This window comes from Anas acuta, chromosome W, assembly GCF_963932015.1.
Source record: "Anas acuta chromosome W, bAnaAcu1.1, whole genome shotgun sequence".
NCBI lineage: Eukaryota > Metazoa > Chordata > Aves > Anseriformes > Anatidae > Anas > Anas acuta.
Window position 1 is genome coordinate 28750601 of NC_089016.1, and position 16111 is coordinate 28766711.

General features: G+C 44.5%; 1 protein-coding gene across 1 annotated transcript in view; it reads right to left on the minus strand.

Moving 5' to 3' along the window:
* The window catches only part of MBD2 (methyl-CpG binding domain protein 2), a 28253-nt gene extending 12300 nt beyond the window's left edge, over positions 1-15953 (minus strand). Inside the window, exons 1-3 of the mRNA XM_068665798.1 lie at positions 15694-15953; positions 6015-6174; positions 82-219 (exon numbers count right to left, since the gene is read on the minus strand). Coding sequence (XP_068521899.1) covers positions 82-219; positions 6015-6174; positions 15694-15806 — 411 coding nt within the window. The 5' untranslated portion in view covers positions 15807-15953. The remainder of the gene's footprint in view (positions 1-81; positions 220-6014; positions 6175-15693) is intronic.
* Between the last annotated feature and the right edge of the window lie 158 nt (positions 15954-16111).

A 16111-nucleotide genomic window follows, 5' to 3' on the forward strand; every position in this document is an offset into this window, starting at 1 on the left:
TCAGCTTGGAAATCAAAATACTTTGATTTTCAGCTTGTCTCAAATGTTGCACAGTAACAACAGAAAGAGATGAATTCCTACCTGCCGTGGCTGTTCCGTCACTCGCTGCGGATCGGATCTCACTTTGTTACTAGGATGGTTGGTGACTTTGGTGACGGGCTGCTTGAAAATTGATGCAGTTTGTCTGATGGGCAAAGTCGTATTCAAGTCTGGTTTTCCCTGTTAAAAAAAAAAAATAAAAGGTGAATTAACAAGAGATACACATAAAATTCCTACAAATTAACGTTGGATAAACCATCCTCTACTGACGAGCAAAAGAAAGCAGCTTTTTCTGGAGTAAAGATTTCACTTAAATGCTGTACTTAACTAAGCTTTGTGGCCACCCACTTTAAAGAAAAATGTACCACTTCACCAGCTCCCCACATTCTCACCTTCTCTGGAAGAAGCACACTGCTTCAAAAGTCCACCTTTTCGTTTAGTAAATGATAACTGTTATTTGTGCAAGTGACTTACATTCTGAAAACAGACAGCTTCGTGAAAATACGCTTGTAGTGAATAGTTTAGAGAGTCCCACATCTTAAAGGACAGCAACTTGCTAGTTAACTCATCACAGATTTCCTAAGTGATTCCTCCATAATACAATTTTTAATCCAGTGCAGTCATTTGTTCTGGAAAGAAACTAAAACTATATGAACTTTAGCAAAGCCTTGTTAACCGATGCTTCCCTTGCACCAGATAGAACAGTTCCCCAGCAAGAGCTTGGCACATACAGAACCCTCAGACCCTTGGAGATGCTACAGAAAGCCATTCAGGCATCAGTACTAACACCACCAGATGAATCATTTGGGATGGGGAAGTCCCCTCTAACCCCCAAGACTGCTGAAGACAAAAGCACATTAACCTACACAACATTCAGATTCTCTGAATGGATCTATCCAAGAGCTGCCTGCAAGTCTGAAGTGCCATGCCAGCAGAACAGTCCCCTAAAGCTTTATTTTTTTTGTAATCTCATTTCCTAGAAGTCCTGAAGACCATTCAGACCTCTCTGCTTATGCATTTTGCCTTATTTTTCCTGGAATAATTCCCATTTTTCCAGGGGCGTCACTGGCAAGACACTGAAAATAAATATCCTATAATACATACGTTCCCAATTAACACATATCAAAAAGCACTTTCATGTTTTGTGTCACCGTTTTACAAATATACCTGTTTTTTGACACAGAAAAATGTTTTTTTTTTTTTTTTTAAAAATACTGCTATTTGCTCAAAAGGAAGAAAAGTTATTGCCCGGTATTTCAGATCTTAGAAGAAAGTTTTATAATTGGCTTTGAGCTCACTGGATAAAAATTGCACGGTGAACGCTGATAGTGGACTACATCCAAAGATCACGTTAAAATGATTTAAAATTATTTCTACCAAGAATCTCCTAGTTCTGTGTCACCCTGGAGAGGCTGTAGAAAGAGGTTTCCCCACTTGCCTCTCCCCACACGCAACAGATGAGTCAAAAAGTTGAAAAAACAGCCAATGTAATAATCATCATGGCTTGTGAGGACATATGGCATTAAGTGCCTTGCCTGTGGGAAGGTTTTCACGTTGAAAATTACTTTCTGCACACTTTCTGTGCAAAGATACTCTTTTGATTGCTGGTTTATAGGTGTTACGCTGCAGACATACAGAAAGAAGGACTTCACACGCTCCCTCTCATCAGCCATCCACCCTGCAAGGACAGAAGCGTGCTAAAATGCTGGGCATTTTGATGATGGAGGATCCACCCCGTCAGACTGACCTAGCAAAGCGCTGAAAGAGGGAAACTTTAAAAGAAAAAGTTAAAAATAAGGAGGATATTTTTAAAATAAGAATTTAAATTGAGACAGGTGTAGTGAAAAGACTTACTGGTTACTAATATGATAATAAACCTGAGTCTCTAACGGTTTTAAATTCATTTTTATACAGATCATTACAGAATATCCACAGTGAGTATCTAGCTGTCATCATCTGGATGTGTGTTTAGCTTAGAAACTAATGGTTTTTAAGAACCAGAGAGCACACGCTTGTTTAACAGTGTCTTTTATGAAGTCATCTCGTCCAAATTGTGTAATCTAAATAATGAGGTTTTGAAGACTGAGATTTAATTCCCGTTTCTAAGCCCAAGAAATTGCTTTTTTCTCATAAAGTTCTTTCCAGGAGAAAAACAAGGAATTCCTCCATGTAATGTTAAGGAATGCAATTGATAAGAGAAACAGAGAAATGCTTCATATTTATCTCAGTATTACCTGAATGAAGGGATGGTTGCAGTACCTCAGGCCTGATTTTTTATCCAGATGGCAAAGAAGGTGATTTATCAAGAATACCACATACATTCCTAGCTATTCAGCATTATGACTCAATTCACACACTCATTTTTAAGCCATCTCTGTAGCATTTTAGGAATCTTTGCTTAATATCGATTCACTCAGCCTCTCAGGAAAGCCAAAACAATTTTCCAGAGCAGCAGAAGCATGCTAGAACATAGAAGTGAATCCTGAAAGAGTTCTAGAAATAGATTATTTTCAATGGAAGTCTTTCTGCTTCTATTCCTACCACTCCTTAAAAAACATCTTGCTGTTTTATAGGTCCTCTTTCTTCTTTTCCAGCTAGAGCAGTTAACTCGTTTAGGTATAATACGGCTAAAAGCACAAATTCCCATGGAAGTCATCCTCAGAAATTCAGGTATCTGTCGTTTCTCATTCATAAACTCACAGCTAGAAGCCAGTCCCCATGTCTTGTAATATTATTACTGCTTTTAGCAGGAATATGTCCCTCCTATCAAATATGGGGCCCACGGTGAACCCTCTGACAGAATCTCTGATTGATGTCTAATGAAATCTAATGTTAGACTTTTTCCATATATATATTTTTTTTAATATTTAAAGCAGCTCTGATGAGCACAGAATCACCAACCAGAGCTAGACCAGAACCTTGACAGACTTTATTTATCCTCCCAGCTTCGCCTTCCCTGATCTTGTGACATCGAGTTCAAAGCCATCCGTGAAGCTTTGAAGTCCATGCCTCCAGGACATTCTCTGCAGTAGCATCAGTAGTCGTGGTAAAACAGCTATTAAAGTTCACAAACCCAATAATATGACAGAGCCACCCACAACATGGGGGGTAAATCTGGTTTAGCTGACACTTCTGGAGCAGAGGCCTTGGTTTCAAGTTCCTGGAAAAAAAGCCACAGGTTCCTTTTGTCCTGTAATATGACTTAAAGGGGAATTTTTAAAATATACCCATTAAACTAACTTTAAAAAAATTAAAAAATTAAATTCCTTCAGGCAGTGCGAGAACTTAAATTAAGCTACATTAATGATCTAGCCCCGAGAATTAAAGCAACACCCTGATGAGTAATGAACTATCCAGGAAATGCCATTTGAAGGACTAGATGTCCAATCTACATTTTAATCAGAGCAACGTACTCGAAAGTGGCCATTAGGATAAACTGTTTAAACTAAGAACAGATCAAGTCCCAAGTATTATAATTGTACTCGTTACTGTCTTACTTTGTTTCCCCTCTCATCACACTCACATCTGGGCTTGCTGGTCTCCTAACCAAGCGGTCACTGGGAGTGCTGAACAACAAATAAACTCCTTAGGACAGAAACTCGCTAAGCTCATCTATCTCCAGCACCTGCAGATGGTCAGAGTTAGAGGGAAAAACCCTACGTTAACAGGAAAGGACGGATGTTCAGAGAAACTCTTTTTCACAACAAACCATAAACAAGATTTGTTCCTGACACGGGAAGAGCTTCCAATCCGTCTTAAGGAAGGCAGTGGCAGCAAACATCCCTTGATGTACAGCCAACACCTCTCCTAAAGCATAGAGGACTCTTCTGAGCCTTCTGGCCAAAAGACTTTACACGTTTCAAGTGCTCGGACACAGGTTCACCACCTGAAGTTTACCACGTTGAGCTTTAAGCACCCCTACAAAACTTCAATATCCAGAAACCCAAACCTGTGGGAGTTACATCACTTGATTACTGACAAAAATCTTCTGCTCTAGGAATGATAGCAATATATTAAACAGCAGAAACATCGGTATCCCCTGCTCGTTTTTATTCATTAGGAGCATCTTATTTATTCTCCAGTAACAGTTTCCAAAGAATTCCAGTCCGCTACCTTTTTGAAGACCTATTTCCAGAAGCATCAACACGCTCCCATCATGAAAACATTTTAAAAACTCGATATATTTCCTGGCCTTTCACATCCTAAGAAGCCATCTATAATCGGATAGCATGTTAAATAGTAGCCTCTATTATTGCGTACATGAATGTCAAAAGGGAAAAGCATTTATTAGAATGTGTTACCCTGGGTTCCAATTCGAACCAGGAGAGGTTCCCCTCTCAGTTCTGACATTGAGCTCTAGGCTGCTAACGATGAGAAACTCCCGAGTTAGAGGTAAGGTAAGACAGCGTTTCCATCCACCAGATGCATAAATCTAACCGTCTAGACACGTCGCAGAAAGAAGGCCAGAGTCTTATTTTGATATTCGTTCTTGTAACAGAAGGGGAGCCAAGGAGTTTAGAAACATTCGTGGCGAACTGTTTGTCCAAAAACAAACAAGCCATAAAATATGAGCAAGTTTATACACAAACATGCCTACGCACAGCTCTCGTTTATGGTCCCTCCAGCAGCACAGCTGCACGGCGGACTACAAGACGACCACAACCAATGTTTTGCACTGTCTGGTGGAAGGAAGAAAGCATAAACTTCAGGATTAAGCTGAGGTCTCATTTTTAACTATCGCGGAGGCTGCAGAAATTCTTGAAAGCTCATGAGCCACATCGTCTTTCACTTTCAAATAATAAGTGTTATTTACCTAAAAAAGAGAAAGCGTTAATTTATTCTAATCTGATAGTTAAAGAGTTACTGCGAACGACACCCAAGCAATCTAAATTACAGCAACACAAAGTTAGCACAGTCTCGTCTGGATTTTATATACCAAATTTTGCAATTTCTGCCCCTGCAGACTGCCCACCCAAAACGTTTCCTTGGAGTAGCCCCAATAGTTGTCTTATTTGAAAGCCTCCCATCTGCGGGAAGGAAATGAAAGAATCTGAAGGCATGACTTAAATAAAAAGCAATCAGCATGAAATGTTTGGGTCACAAATTACAAGCGGCAGATGACCAAAAACGACAGTGCACGAGACACAGCTAAAACTCGTTAGGTATTTTCAGACACTACTGTAAATTAGGAAACCTCAGAGAATAAAGCTCTTTCAAAAGAAAAACGTTGTTACCGAAATCCTTGGGAACTTGTGAGAACTGTCGTACAAGATATCTATATTTTGTTTAGGAATAGAGTATCTGAGGGTCTGATAAGTTTATTTGTCCTTTTCTTACATGCTATAGCCGTTATTTTACTGCTCTATCCTTCAGACTTTCATTTTTAATCTACCTTACGCATTCTCTTCAGTACTCAAAAGGGTGTGTTTGTCCAAAGAGAACTAAGACAAGAAAAGAACAATCAGATCAATTGACAAAGGCCCAATCAAGCAGAGAAATATCTGGCCTTGTTTGGCTCCAGACATTCGGATTTGTACAGATAAGCTGCCTCAGAAAACAAGCTTCCTGGCACATACTCAAAATGTGAACTATTTCATCTCAGAACAGGAAGATGAACATAGAATTTAGGAATTTTGAAGTCTTGCACAGAAGAAACCGACGTCAACAATCCTAACTGTTACCATTTAGAAGAACATTACTCAGGCAGATGACTAAAACTAGAGCTCTTTATAGCCCTTAGCCAACTTCTGGCTTACTCAGACCTTTGTTTCATACTTAACATCACCTTGGTATTTTCTGGTAGTAGCAGAGCATTCCCTCTATTTAAAAAATTTGCATCTCTACCACTACTAAAAATTAAACATACACGTACATCTTAGAAGCAGGCTGCTTTAAAGCAGAAAAGAAATTGCTAAATGAACTACAGGAAAGGAAATTCTTAGGATATCCTTAAACACAGTATTTTACTAACAAACCTTATTTTGATTGAGAGAATCATTCCTTAGTCTCTGTTTGTTCTTCTGCAATTTACTGGGCATCATCTTTCCCGTTCTGAAGTCAAAACTGCTGAGATCAACAGTGTTTCCCAGGTATCTTGCCAACTGAGGCTTGCTTCTGAACTTCTTACCACTTGGACTAAAAAGAAGAAAACACTTTAGTATGTTTTGTTGTACAAGAGGATACAACCTTGACTTCTTACAACAGCTTTTACGCCTGGTTAAAGATCCAAAAAGTTTCCATTAGCTTTATTCCACGTGGCACGTTCATTGGTGTGGGGGTTAGTGATGGCACAACTGCCCGATCCCTGCATATATCCAATCCCCTCCTTGGCACGGGTTTTAATTTACGTGTCAGGCTAAACCTTGGCAAGTCAGGCTGCGTCCAAGGGCTGGAACTTCTCTGCACAAAACGTAAAGATCCTGTGCAAGGTCTAAATTGATTGCTAAGGTCAGCCTAGACTCAACAGCAACCTTTTTGGCTAGCAAACAGCGAGGGATTGAAGCCACGGGCACAACTAAGACTCGAGGTGACGTCTCTGGGCTCTGCAGTCGCTTACACTGGTGAGCAAAGGCAGCGAGGTACCTGAGCAACAAGCAAGCAAGCAGCAAGCGAGATGGTGCGGAACATGAAGCAGGTCCCAAGCTGCAATTGTATTTATGGCAGATCCCATCATCACAAATTCAAATCGTACAGAAGTTATTTAAATCGGACTCGTTTGAAATTACACCACTGCTATTACCCCAAATTCCCAGATAAAGGTCTGAATAAGCGAGATACTTTCAGGTTTTCCTAAGGAAGGGCTATTTCTCCCCCTCTTTACATTACAGAATCCTCTCTCTTCGGCTCAAGCACCCAGGATGGTGATGCACACACCACACACACGCACTGCCTGCCCTGAATTACGCATTTCATCTCTGACACATTTCATCTCTGCAGATTTTCACTGAGCTCAGTGAGGCTTCCCGTGCACGGACTCATCAGCGGGTCAACCAGGACTTTAAGGGACATTAAGGGACAATTAATTAAGGGACAACGGTGCTGCCCCCAGACTCAAAAGCTGGGGGAAAAGCTGCTGGCAGGAACTGCTACATGGTTGTGGAAACAGCTACATACCTATCGCATCAAGTCAACAGCCATTTGATGGTCTACTGCAAATCTCTCTGCAGTGAAATGACCTAAAAAAGGTCAAAAAAGGACCTGAAAAAGTGTCAAAAGCTTCCTTACGCAAGAGGTTAACCGAGCTCAGAGTGTTTTCCACAACACTTTGTGCAAAAAATTACTGAAGATTTCTGTCTACGCTTTTCCTCCGAAGTGTTGTGTGCTTTTTTTTTTTCCCCACCTCAAAAAGCCCTCGAGGCAAGAACTTCCACACAAAAGAATACGTACTGAATTCTGGGAAAACCAGCTCATTAAGCCAAACATTTTTTAAAAAAAAAAACATATTTAAATGAATCCAGAAATATGGAAAGATATAATTAACGAGAGGTAAAGGGTGGGAGAAAAAGACTTGAAACAGATCGCAATCTGAAAGCTAACCTCCTCAAGGATGGGTGTGGGAGGGAAAAAAAAAAAGCAACACACACACACACACACACACACGCTCCCCACAAAAAAAAAAAAAAAAAAAAAACTCCTTTCTGTTTCTTGCAAGCCAAGAACTGAAGCTTTCCTGGAAGCCAAACTCAACCCAGAGTGTTTGAGTTGTATTTTGGATGGTGAAGATGAATGCCCTGGCTTGCTGAGAGCACGAGAAATTCTACACTGCAGGTCAGACAGTGAGCAAATCCCTCGTGGGGCAACTAAGTTCCCTGTTGAAATAACCTGATCTATGGTCTTTTAGGCTTCTTCAGAAACCTGCGAGAGAAATTCAAGATAAAACCTTGTCTAGAAGTGCCGGCTGCCTAGCCAAGTGGCCCTGCTTGCTTCGACTTCACTGAATAAAGCCTCCTGGTAAGAGCTGCTGTCTCATCCTTCATAAAACCCTGAATGAAAAGGGGAAAACAATGACTATAAGCAAATTGTGAAGTTGATGATTAAGTTCTCTGTTCCAAAAGCTTTTTTTTCTTAATTAAAACCCTTATACACAGTGTAATTTTATCCCACACCTAAGTCACTACCTAAAAGATAGAGAAACTGGAATTCCAAACACCTTCTTCCATTATATCCTAATTTTTGCACCAAGGAAGAATCGTTTTATCTTTTCTTATTCCCCCATCACCACCTTTTTTGTTCTCTAATAATCTACCAGACTGTCACAAAGATAGCTCTGTGTCTACTAGCCTTCCTCTTCAGCTTCCTTGGAGAGAAACGCTTCACCTGCACCTCGAAGGAAGCCAAAATTCCAGCAGCGAGCAGCCACCAGCCTAACTCCACGAAAAACTCTTCCTGGAGAGCTCTGCAAACACATTTCACATTTATAAGCTAAATTTATAAACGCATCCAACACTCTTAAATTCTATTTTTTACATATTTAATATCGCAGGGGTCTTTTCTGTTTGTTTTGTTCAGTAATGCAAGAGCAAACGCTCCAATATTCTGTATCAGCATCAGCATGGATCATTAGCAGGGATTTATTATTAAAAGCTATTTCGATCCATAGCACAAATTCCACCGCTTTACACTGAAACTATTAGCAGGGAGAAACCGCGGTACGCTAACAAAATCCCTCCTTTCACCTTTAATTAAGTGTTAAGAAAGAAACGCGCGCTTGGGCTGAGATTAAAAGCTTAAAGTTAAAAAAAAATACAACTTAAAAAATCATCCGAAACGATGAGACTTTGGAAGAAGTCTTGCAAAATGGCAAGAAATATAAAAAAATATGTGTAGTTTTTTAAACTGAAAGTGTCAAAGCACTGAAGTAATGCCTTCATTCCTGAATCGCTCCCAGATTACCTCTCCCCTGCTCCTGCTGCCAAGTTGCCTCACTTCTCCTACCTGCAAAGAAAGCTCCACGAGGCAGACGTCAAGCAGAAAGCCCATTTGCAGCAGCTTTATCTGCACATCTATTAAGTAATTGCCATGCACTAACGATAACGAGAGGGGTTACAGAATCTGTCTGGGCTAATGCAGCTGCATACAAGCCTGCTACTCACGCATCTGGGCTGAAACTATGAAGAGATGTTTTATTTTTATTTTCTTTAAACCAAACTAAGTTCAAACTTCATTTTCGGTAGAAAAGAAAGGTGGAAGGAGGGCTGTGAAGCTTTCTTCTCCCAGAAAGGCCCCTCTGGATGATGCTCTGGAGGCACCTCAGAAGTCAGGCTGCAAGGGATGCTGCAGAAAGCTGAAGGAAGCGCAGACTTCAAAGCCACGCTTTGCTCAGAAGATTTTTAAAACGCGTTGGTCTGAGTTCACACGGCCTAGAATTTAAACCGCTACAAGAGTCAAAAAATGGATCCCTGCACGATTTCAAAGACAAATTACCCAGATGTGGAGGAAATCGGTACAATTTGCCCTCATCCAAGCGTTCTGAAGATTATTTTTACACTTCTTTCATGCAGCGAGGAGCAAGTGAAAGAGCTCTTTCAGGGTGCTGAGCCACAGTGGAGCCTCTGGTCTGCCCAAATTGCTGCATAACCCAACACCGAGACAGCTTAAAGTCGCAAGATGAACGTTGAGATGCACGTGAGCATCTCCAAAACCAATTTCAAAAAAATGGATGGGTTTAGGACTGTTATTCTCGTAAATATGACCTAAAAGTTACAAATATGTAGTCTCACCTCAGGACAATTAACTTTCCGGAGCTTTTTTAATAACTTGTCAACCTCAATTCAAAGTTTCTCAGATTTTTCTAAGTGGAAAAATTATTTTCTATATTATTTCCAAATAGAAAAATTATTTCCAATCATATTTAGTGTACCTGTGAGACTTGGGTCTATCATAGCTGAAAAGCGTCCCAGCATTTGCTCTTTGTTCTTTCAAAGTCAAATTTGGGGATGTTTTTCAGCCTCATCAGTTAAGGACTAACAGCACATCTCCCGAGCGTCTACAAACTACTCCTTCGGTGACGTTATCAGGGCTCGGATCACTCCGTACGAGATGAAACGAAGCACACTACACCTCACCTACAGCTATGCGCTTGTGCAAATTTACATGCCAGACAAATTGAAGTTCTTCGCGGGCTGAAGGCGATTAACTTCGACAATGAGCTTGCAGGGAACTTTATTAAGAAAAGAGAGAGACACTTTACAGATGTTTCCTGGGAAGCAGCAGAACAAGTTAATTAGCATACAGGGAAGTTACCTTGGGTTTTATGGCACAGCAAAGCCTACTTGACGCTACTCTCCCCGGCCACCCCCACAGTTCAAAAACGCGCAGCGAGTTTACAGGCAAGATAGCAGCGTTGCATATTAAAAACAATAACCTTAAGCTTGGCAGACACTTCTGTTTTTGGCTGCTTTCAAAAAAAAAAAAATTGGCAAGCTTCCTCATTTATTTATTTATTAATTTTTACACTCTGGTCCTCCCCATCCAATAGATTAGAGAGGAAAATTTCAACCAGAGCAAGCTCGATGCTCCAACAGCAGATGGTAACAGGGAAAACACGTCGCCTTTTTGGGGTTTAAAGTGCCTAGTTTTTTTGGAGCTACCCCAAGCAGCCATAAATTAAAGGGCTCCTGTTTTTAAGGATCCACTCTGGCATCCTGCAGTCCGACCTGGAGGAGCACGGCACAGCCGGCCACCAAAGGAGAGGAAGAAAAACACCAAACTAGTTTTGAAAGGCGATTCAGATTAATGATGTTTTAATTTGGCCACCTAACAGAGGTGAAGCAAAGCAAAGCGTTTCTCCCAGTCACTCCTTGTGGGTTGGGAACGAAGCCCAAGGAAAGGAAGGAGAGTGGGAATATATCCGAGCGTTTCACGGGGTAATAGTAAATAAGACCACAGAAATCCCTCATTTGATCTTACGTTCAAGGGAACCTAATGTTGGAGAGCTGCTCCTTAAAGCCTCCTCGGCAGCTGACCTCTGCAGGGAACGTGAAAGATTTGTTCTACCAGCGTATAAAAACTGCTCTGGGATCCCTGGAAGATACCTTCCCCTGATGATTTGAGTGCAAATGCTCAAACACACGCTTCTAGACATTCAAAGATCGGGTAAAGAAGTCACCATACGGCTGGGGAAGCAAAACATTCTCACGCCTTCAGGGAATTCAAAACTTAGGATCTAATTTTCCTTGCAAGAAAACGCCTTTTTTTTTGATTTTAAGCACACACTTCATATCACCACACTAAACCACCAACAGCAGCCGATGCCGACAAGCTTTGAGAGGTTATTTTCTAGAGGGCTGTTCAGTTTTCTAGTTCTCAAAACATTTTGGCTTCGTTTTTCAGACTCCCTTCCTACGTTTCCTGCACGACTTGACCAGCTGCTTCGCCGAGGCCTGACTCATCGCGCCCTCGTAAAACGAAGGCAGTTACCACGATGGCTTGGTAATAACCACCGGTATTGCTCGGTTTTACATGCCAAGACCCTCCTTTTAGTATTATGAGCAGTGATGGAGGAAAGATGAAGAGCTTCCAAAGAGGTTAGAAGAACAAGAAGGCGACTTCAAGGTCATCCCACGAAGGGGGTGCTCTGCAGGGAGAAGATGGAACAGGAAAAGCACTGAGAAATTAATAAACTTCTAATTGCAGCAACTTTTTGCTTGCACAGAAGGCAAAGCACGGTCCCAAGACTTAGCCCTCGCTGTTAGGACTTGTTCTGTGTCCTACCTACCTCTGGAAGCAGCAAAATAATTAAAAAATCAGCAAACCTACACATAACATAAGCATAATTCAGCATCCGAGAGCAGCATTGCTCAGGAAGTTACGTCGTGCTCGCTTTTAAAGATAAAGGTCTGCCCTCCGAAAACCGGCACCGAATTAAACTAATCCTGCTGTCACTGGAAACTCTCCGCCGTTTATCTTCCTGTCAAACCACAAAACAAAACTTCAAAGGGATGTCTGTTTGCCCCACGGGTACACCTAGGCTGGAAAAGCTTTTGTAGTTCAACGTCAGAGCCTGTTAGAACCCACTGAGAGCCGTGTCGAACTACTCGGCTTTTTTAATCTCAATTTAAAAAATAATAATAAAAAAAAAAAGAAGGGTAGCTCCTTTGCTTTTTTCCCACGAAGAACAAATGCACCAAAACGGAATATTAACTGGCTGGAGCTGTGAAAGAAGTCGTTTCATGCCAGGTTTAAGAAACATCTTTCAGCAGGTAAACGCCCGAGGGGGTTACACACGCTAAGGAGACAGCGCCAGCAGAAAGAAAGGGGTGATAAAGCAGAAGCTGAGAAACCCTCGTTCAAAATTCCCACTTTTGCAGGGCTCTGGAAGCAACTCTGAGTATTTAACAGGACAGCAGCACCCCCTACCTCACGGCACACTGAATAAATAATTCTAAAAAATCGTGGTGCTGATTTCAATTCGGTACTAGGACCTGGAGAAGTGAGGAGAGTCGAAGTGAGCTCGATTTAAAAGGAAAAAAGAAATCTGATGCGGAGCCTTCAAGGCAATATCCTGCCTGCAGGCACAGTGAGAGCACGGGCAGGATGTCATAAATGACACAGAGGCGAGCTGCTCAGAGAGAAGATCCTCGTCCTGAGGTTGAAGGAGCAAAATTACCTTCCAGCTCGCCTCTGCTGATGGGTCGCTATCACACGGACAAGATGGGCAGGAGGAGAACCTTCTTCCTCCCTCCTTCCAACTAGATGAAAGCCTAACGGGAGCATTTATTCTGAGCAAGCGTGCTGTTTGCATTTGCCCTACATTCAGCGCCGCGATTTTTAATGCAGCATCGCCCAGATCAAATAAGTTTGCAGGGCTAAATATAGAAGCTCCCCCTCGCGCTCAGCTCCAGCGGAATTAGGTTTTTGCTGCCTCGCCGTCAGCAGGGCGAGGATTCCCCAAGCCAGCTCGGTCAGCCGTGCGAGCCTCCTGGGGAGAAACACACAGAAATTCACCTGGCACACACAGAAATTTACCCAGCACACACAGAAATCTGACAGTCTGCGTACAATGAAGCAACTGGACGTTTGCTCAGATCACGCCGCCGCCCTTCAAACGCAACGTGGATTTCCACCGCTTCCTACGACTGCCAAAAAAGTGGAATATTAAACTTCAAGCGGCCGTGCCAAGTGCTGGCTGCCCAGGCTTTTAGGGAATATTGGCCTCTCCGAGGCACGCCAAGCAAAGTACAAGCTTTGTACCCACCTACGTATTTCAGCATCGCCGTGTTTATTAACATCCCCTTATTATTATTATTTTTAAAAAGGGGTGACACAGCTCTTCTGAACGCATTTGGCCTGCTCTGCTTTTGCTGGATCAAAACAGATTTCCATTTGTTTGAAACACAGCGCTGCTGAAATCTGCCTCAAAGCCATAAACAGAAAAGAAAAAAAAAAGAGATAAATTTCCTATGCCAGTCCCGCCTGCAGCCATAAAAAACATTTTTTTTTATTTGTTTCGCTTTGGTTGAGCAGCAGTAGGCCCGCTGCTGAACAGAAGTTATTTCTCCAGACATAAATGACTACTTCTTCTTCCAAACCTGTAATCTGTAGCGAAATCAACAAACTCTGAGCTATGAGCTGCCTGGTGAGTTTTTAGTTTCAATTTTGCGGTTGTTTGGCAGAAGATCTGCATCACTGCTAACCATGCTGGAAGGCGTCCTGAAATGGGAGGCATTTATTCCTCCCGCTTTCCCACATGAAAAAAAAAAAAAAGACAGAATTCCGGAGTCGGCGATGAGCAGATTACAGCCCTGCATCTTAAACCGGAGCGTGCTAAGGAGCTCCTCCTCAGCAGGATTTTCGGCAGCAGCAGAGTCTGAAGGCTGGGATCATCACAGAAGGGGCTAACCCTAAAAGCCACGGTTTGATCTCATGCGGTGCTTGTAAGGTATTTCCACCACACCCCTCCTGGAATAGCTTTTTGATGATAATCAAGGTCGCTCAGCCTCAAGGTTGAACGCAAACGGGGGGGGCAAAAACCGTCCTAGCAGAACCGCCTGCAAGCGTTTCAGTCCGGCCGAGCAACTGATTCACCTCTCCCGAACGCGTGGCAGCTTCAAGCACCATAAAGCAGCCCCGAAACAAGCCAGTTTCGAAATGCAAATCAGGTAGATTGCAACATGCATTAGCCTTGCAAGAGCTGTTCTTAATTACTGCCATTATTTAGAGCATCGTCGTAAATGAAGCTTCGTCCAATCCCTTTTTATTGGGCCTTCTTTTTTTTTTTCCTCTAGCCTTAAGAAGTCATAAACCCATAAACCTCAGGTTTTTAGTCAGCTAACTAGTTCTAAGCAGCTAATATTAGTGCCTTAATGAACTTAATGAGGTTCCATTATCATTCTTCGTGAAGCAAGAGCTAAAACCTGGAGCTTGCTAGGACGTACCGCGTCCTCCCCGTATTTTTGTCAAGAATTTGGGATGTATAAAACTCTGACATCCCTGTGTTGTAGCGGGATGGACGCAGGACTAGGGTTAAGTGTTTTTCCAACAGTCCATTTTGAGGAAATAACTGAAGTTATGTGGGCTTTCTACATTAAATGTGCTGTGACAGAGTTAGCAGCGAGTGCCTAGCCTGAGAAAAGCCAAAAAGCCTGGCGTTTAGCTCTGGAAAAAGAAGCCCTACGCAGCAAGTTGAGGTCAATGGGCTGCAGGAAGCCAGGAGCCCTCCAGAAAACGGGATTGACGCGGCAGGACTCGAGTTCAACCTCCAAGCCAGGCTTCCCGAAGGCAGGCCAAGCAGATGCGGAGAGGCAGGCAGCGAGGCCAGGAGACAGAGGCACAGCAAGACGGCAGAATCGGCTTTGAGAAGTCCTGGAGGAGAAGCGCCATCCCTCCTCTGCACGCAGGGCCACCGATGTCAGAGATTTCCCGTTGTTTCGCAGCGACGGGTCAAGCGATGCCACCCCGGGGGCGCTGGCAGGAGCAAGGCTGCCCGCTCGCTCCTCCAGCCGGCCGGAGGAAGGCTCGAGTCCCTCGGCTGCAACAAAAGGAGGCTGCTGAGGCTGCTCGCAAAGCAGCACAGCCTTCACCAGAGGTTTCAGGTGGGGCCCGTCAGATGCTCGGCGAGCTATAAATAGAGGAGCTGCGGCCAGCAGGCCGGCCTGTGCACTGGGTGGTTTCCTCTGCAGCGGGCTGGACCTACTCGAGCCCGGCCTAAGAGCACGTTTAGAGGCTCGATCCTTTTATCAGCCTGGAGAAAAGAGTTATTCCCAGAACATTTCTAAAAGCAGGAGGGAGGGGGGGAGAAACGGAGGGTGCCGGAGCTTTTCTCGCTTCTCCGACAAGGCGTGCTGGCAGCGGGAAGGCTGGCAGCCCTCGCTTGTGTCGAACTTTTATTAAAATTACAGCTCCTGCTCCCCGAGGCGCTGAGGGAGGCTCCCCCCCGCCTCACCTCACCTCAGGGCAGCTCCGGCTCTGAGGGGCCGCTCCTGTCACTGAGGGGACAGCGGGCCCGGGGGGTGCCCACAACCCCCCAAAACCCCCGGGGGCGTCCCAAAAACACCCAGGGGTGCCCCAAAAACCCCGGGGGTGGCTGCTTTGAGGGGAACCCCGCCGCTCCGAGCCCGGTCAGGGGCTGCCCCCCCCCGGGTCCCGCTCCCTGAGGGGCTTCTCCCCGGCAGGTGGCGGGGCCGGGGGGGGGCTCCGCTTGCTCTCGGCTCCTACCTGAAGTAGTAGACATCGCTCTTGCCGGCGCTGAGGCCCGATTTGCGGATCACCTCCTCCTTCTTCCAGCCGGGGGGCAGCGCAGGGCAGTCCATCCTGCCCTGCCGCTCCATGCACCGGCGCCGCGGCCCCGACCCCGGCCGAGAGGGGACGGGGCTGGGCGGGCGCTCGGAGACCGAAGCCGGCAGAGGAACCGGCGACGAGGAGGGGGAAAGGGGAACCGGGGGGGGACCGGGGAGGCACCGGGGACCCCCCTGGCGATGGCGGCGGCGGCTGCTGGGCGCCAGGAGCGCGGTCGCTGCGCGCGCAGCCGGCGGGGCGCTCGCCCGGCGCCCGCTTCCGCGGCCGAGGCCCCGCGGGCGGTGGGAGCGGCCCCGCGGGCGGGGCGCGGCCTCGGAGCCCCGCTCCCGGAGCCGCC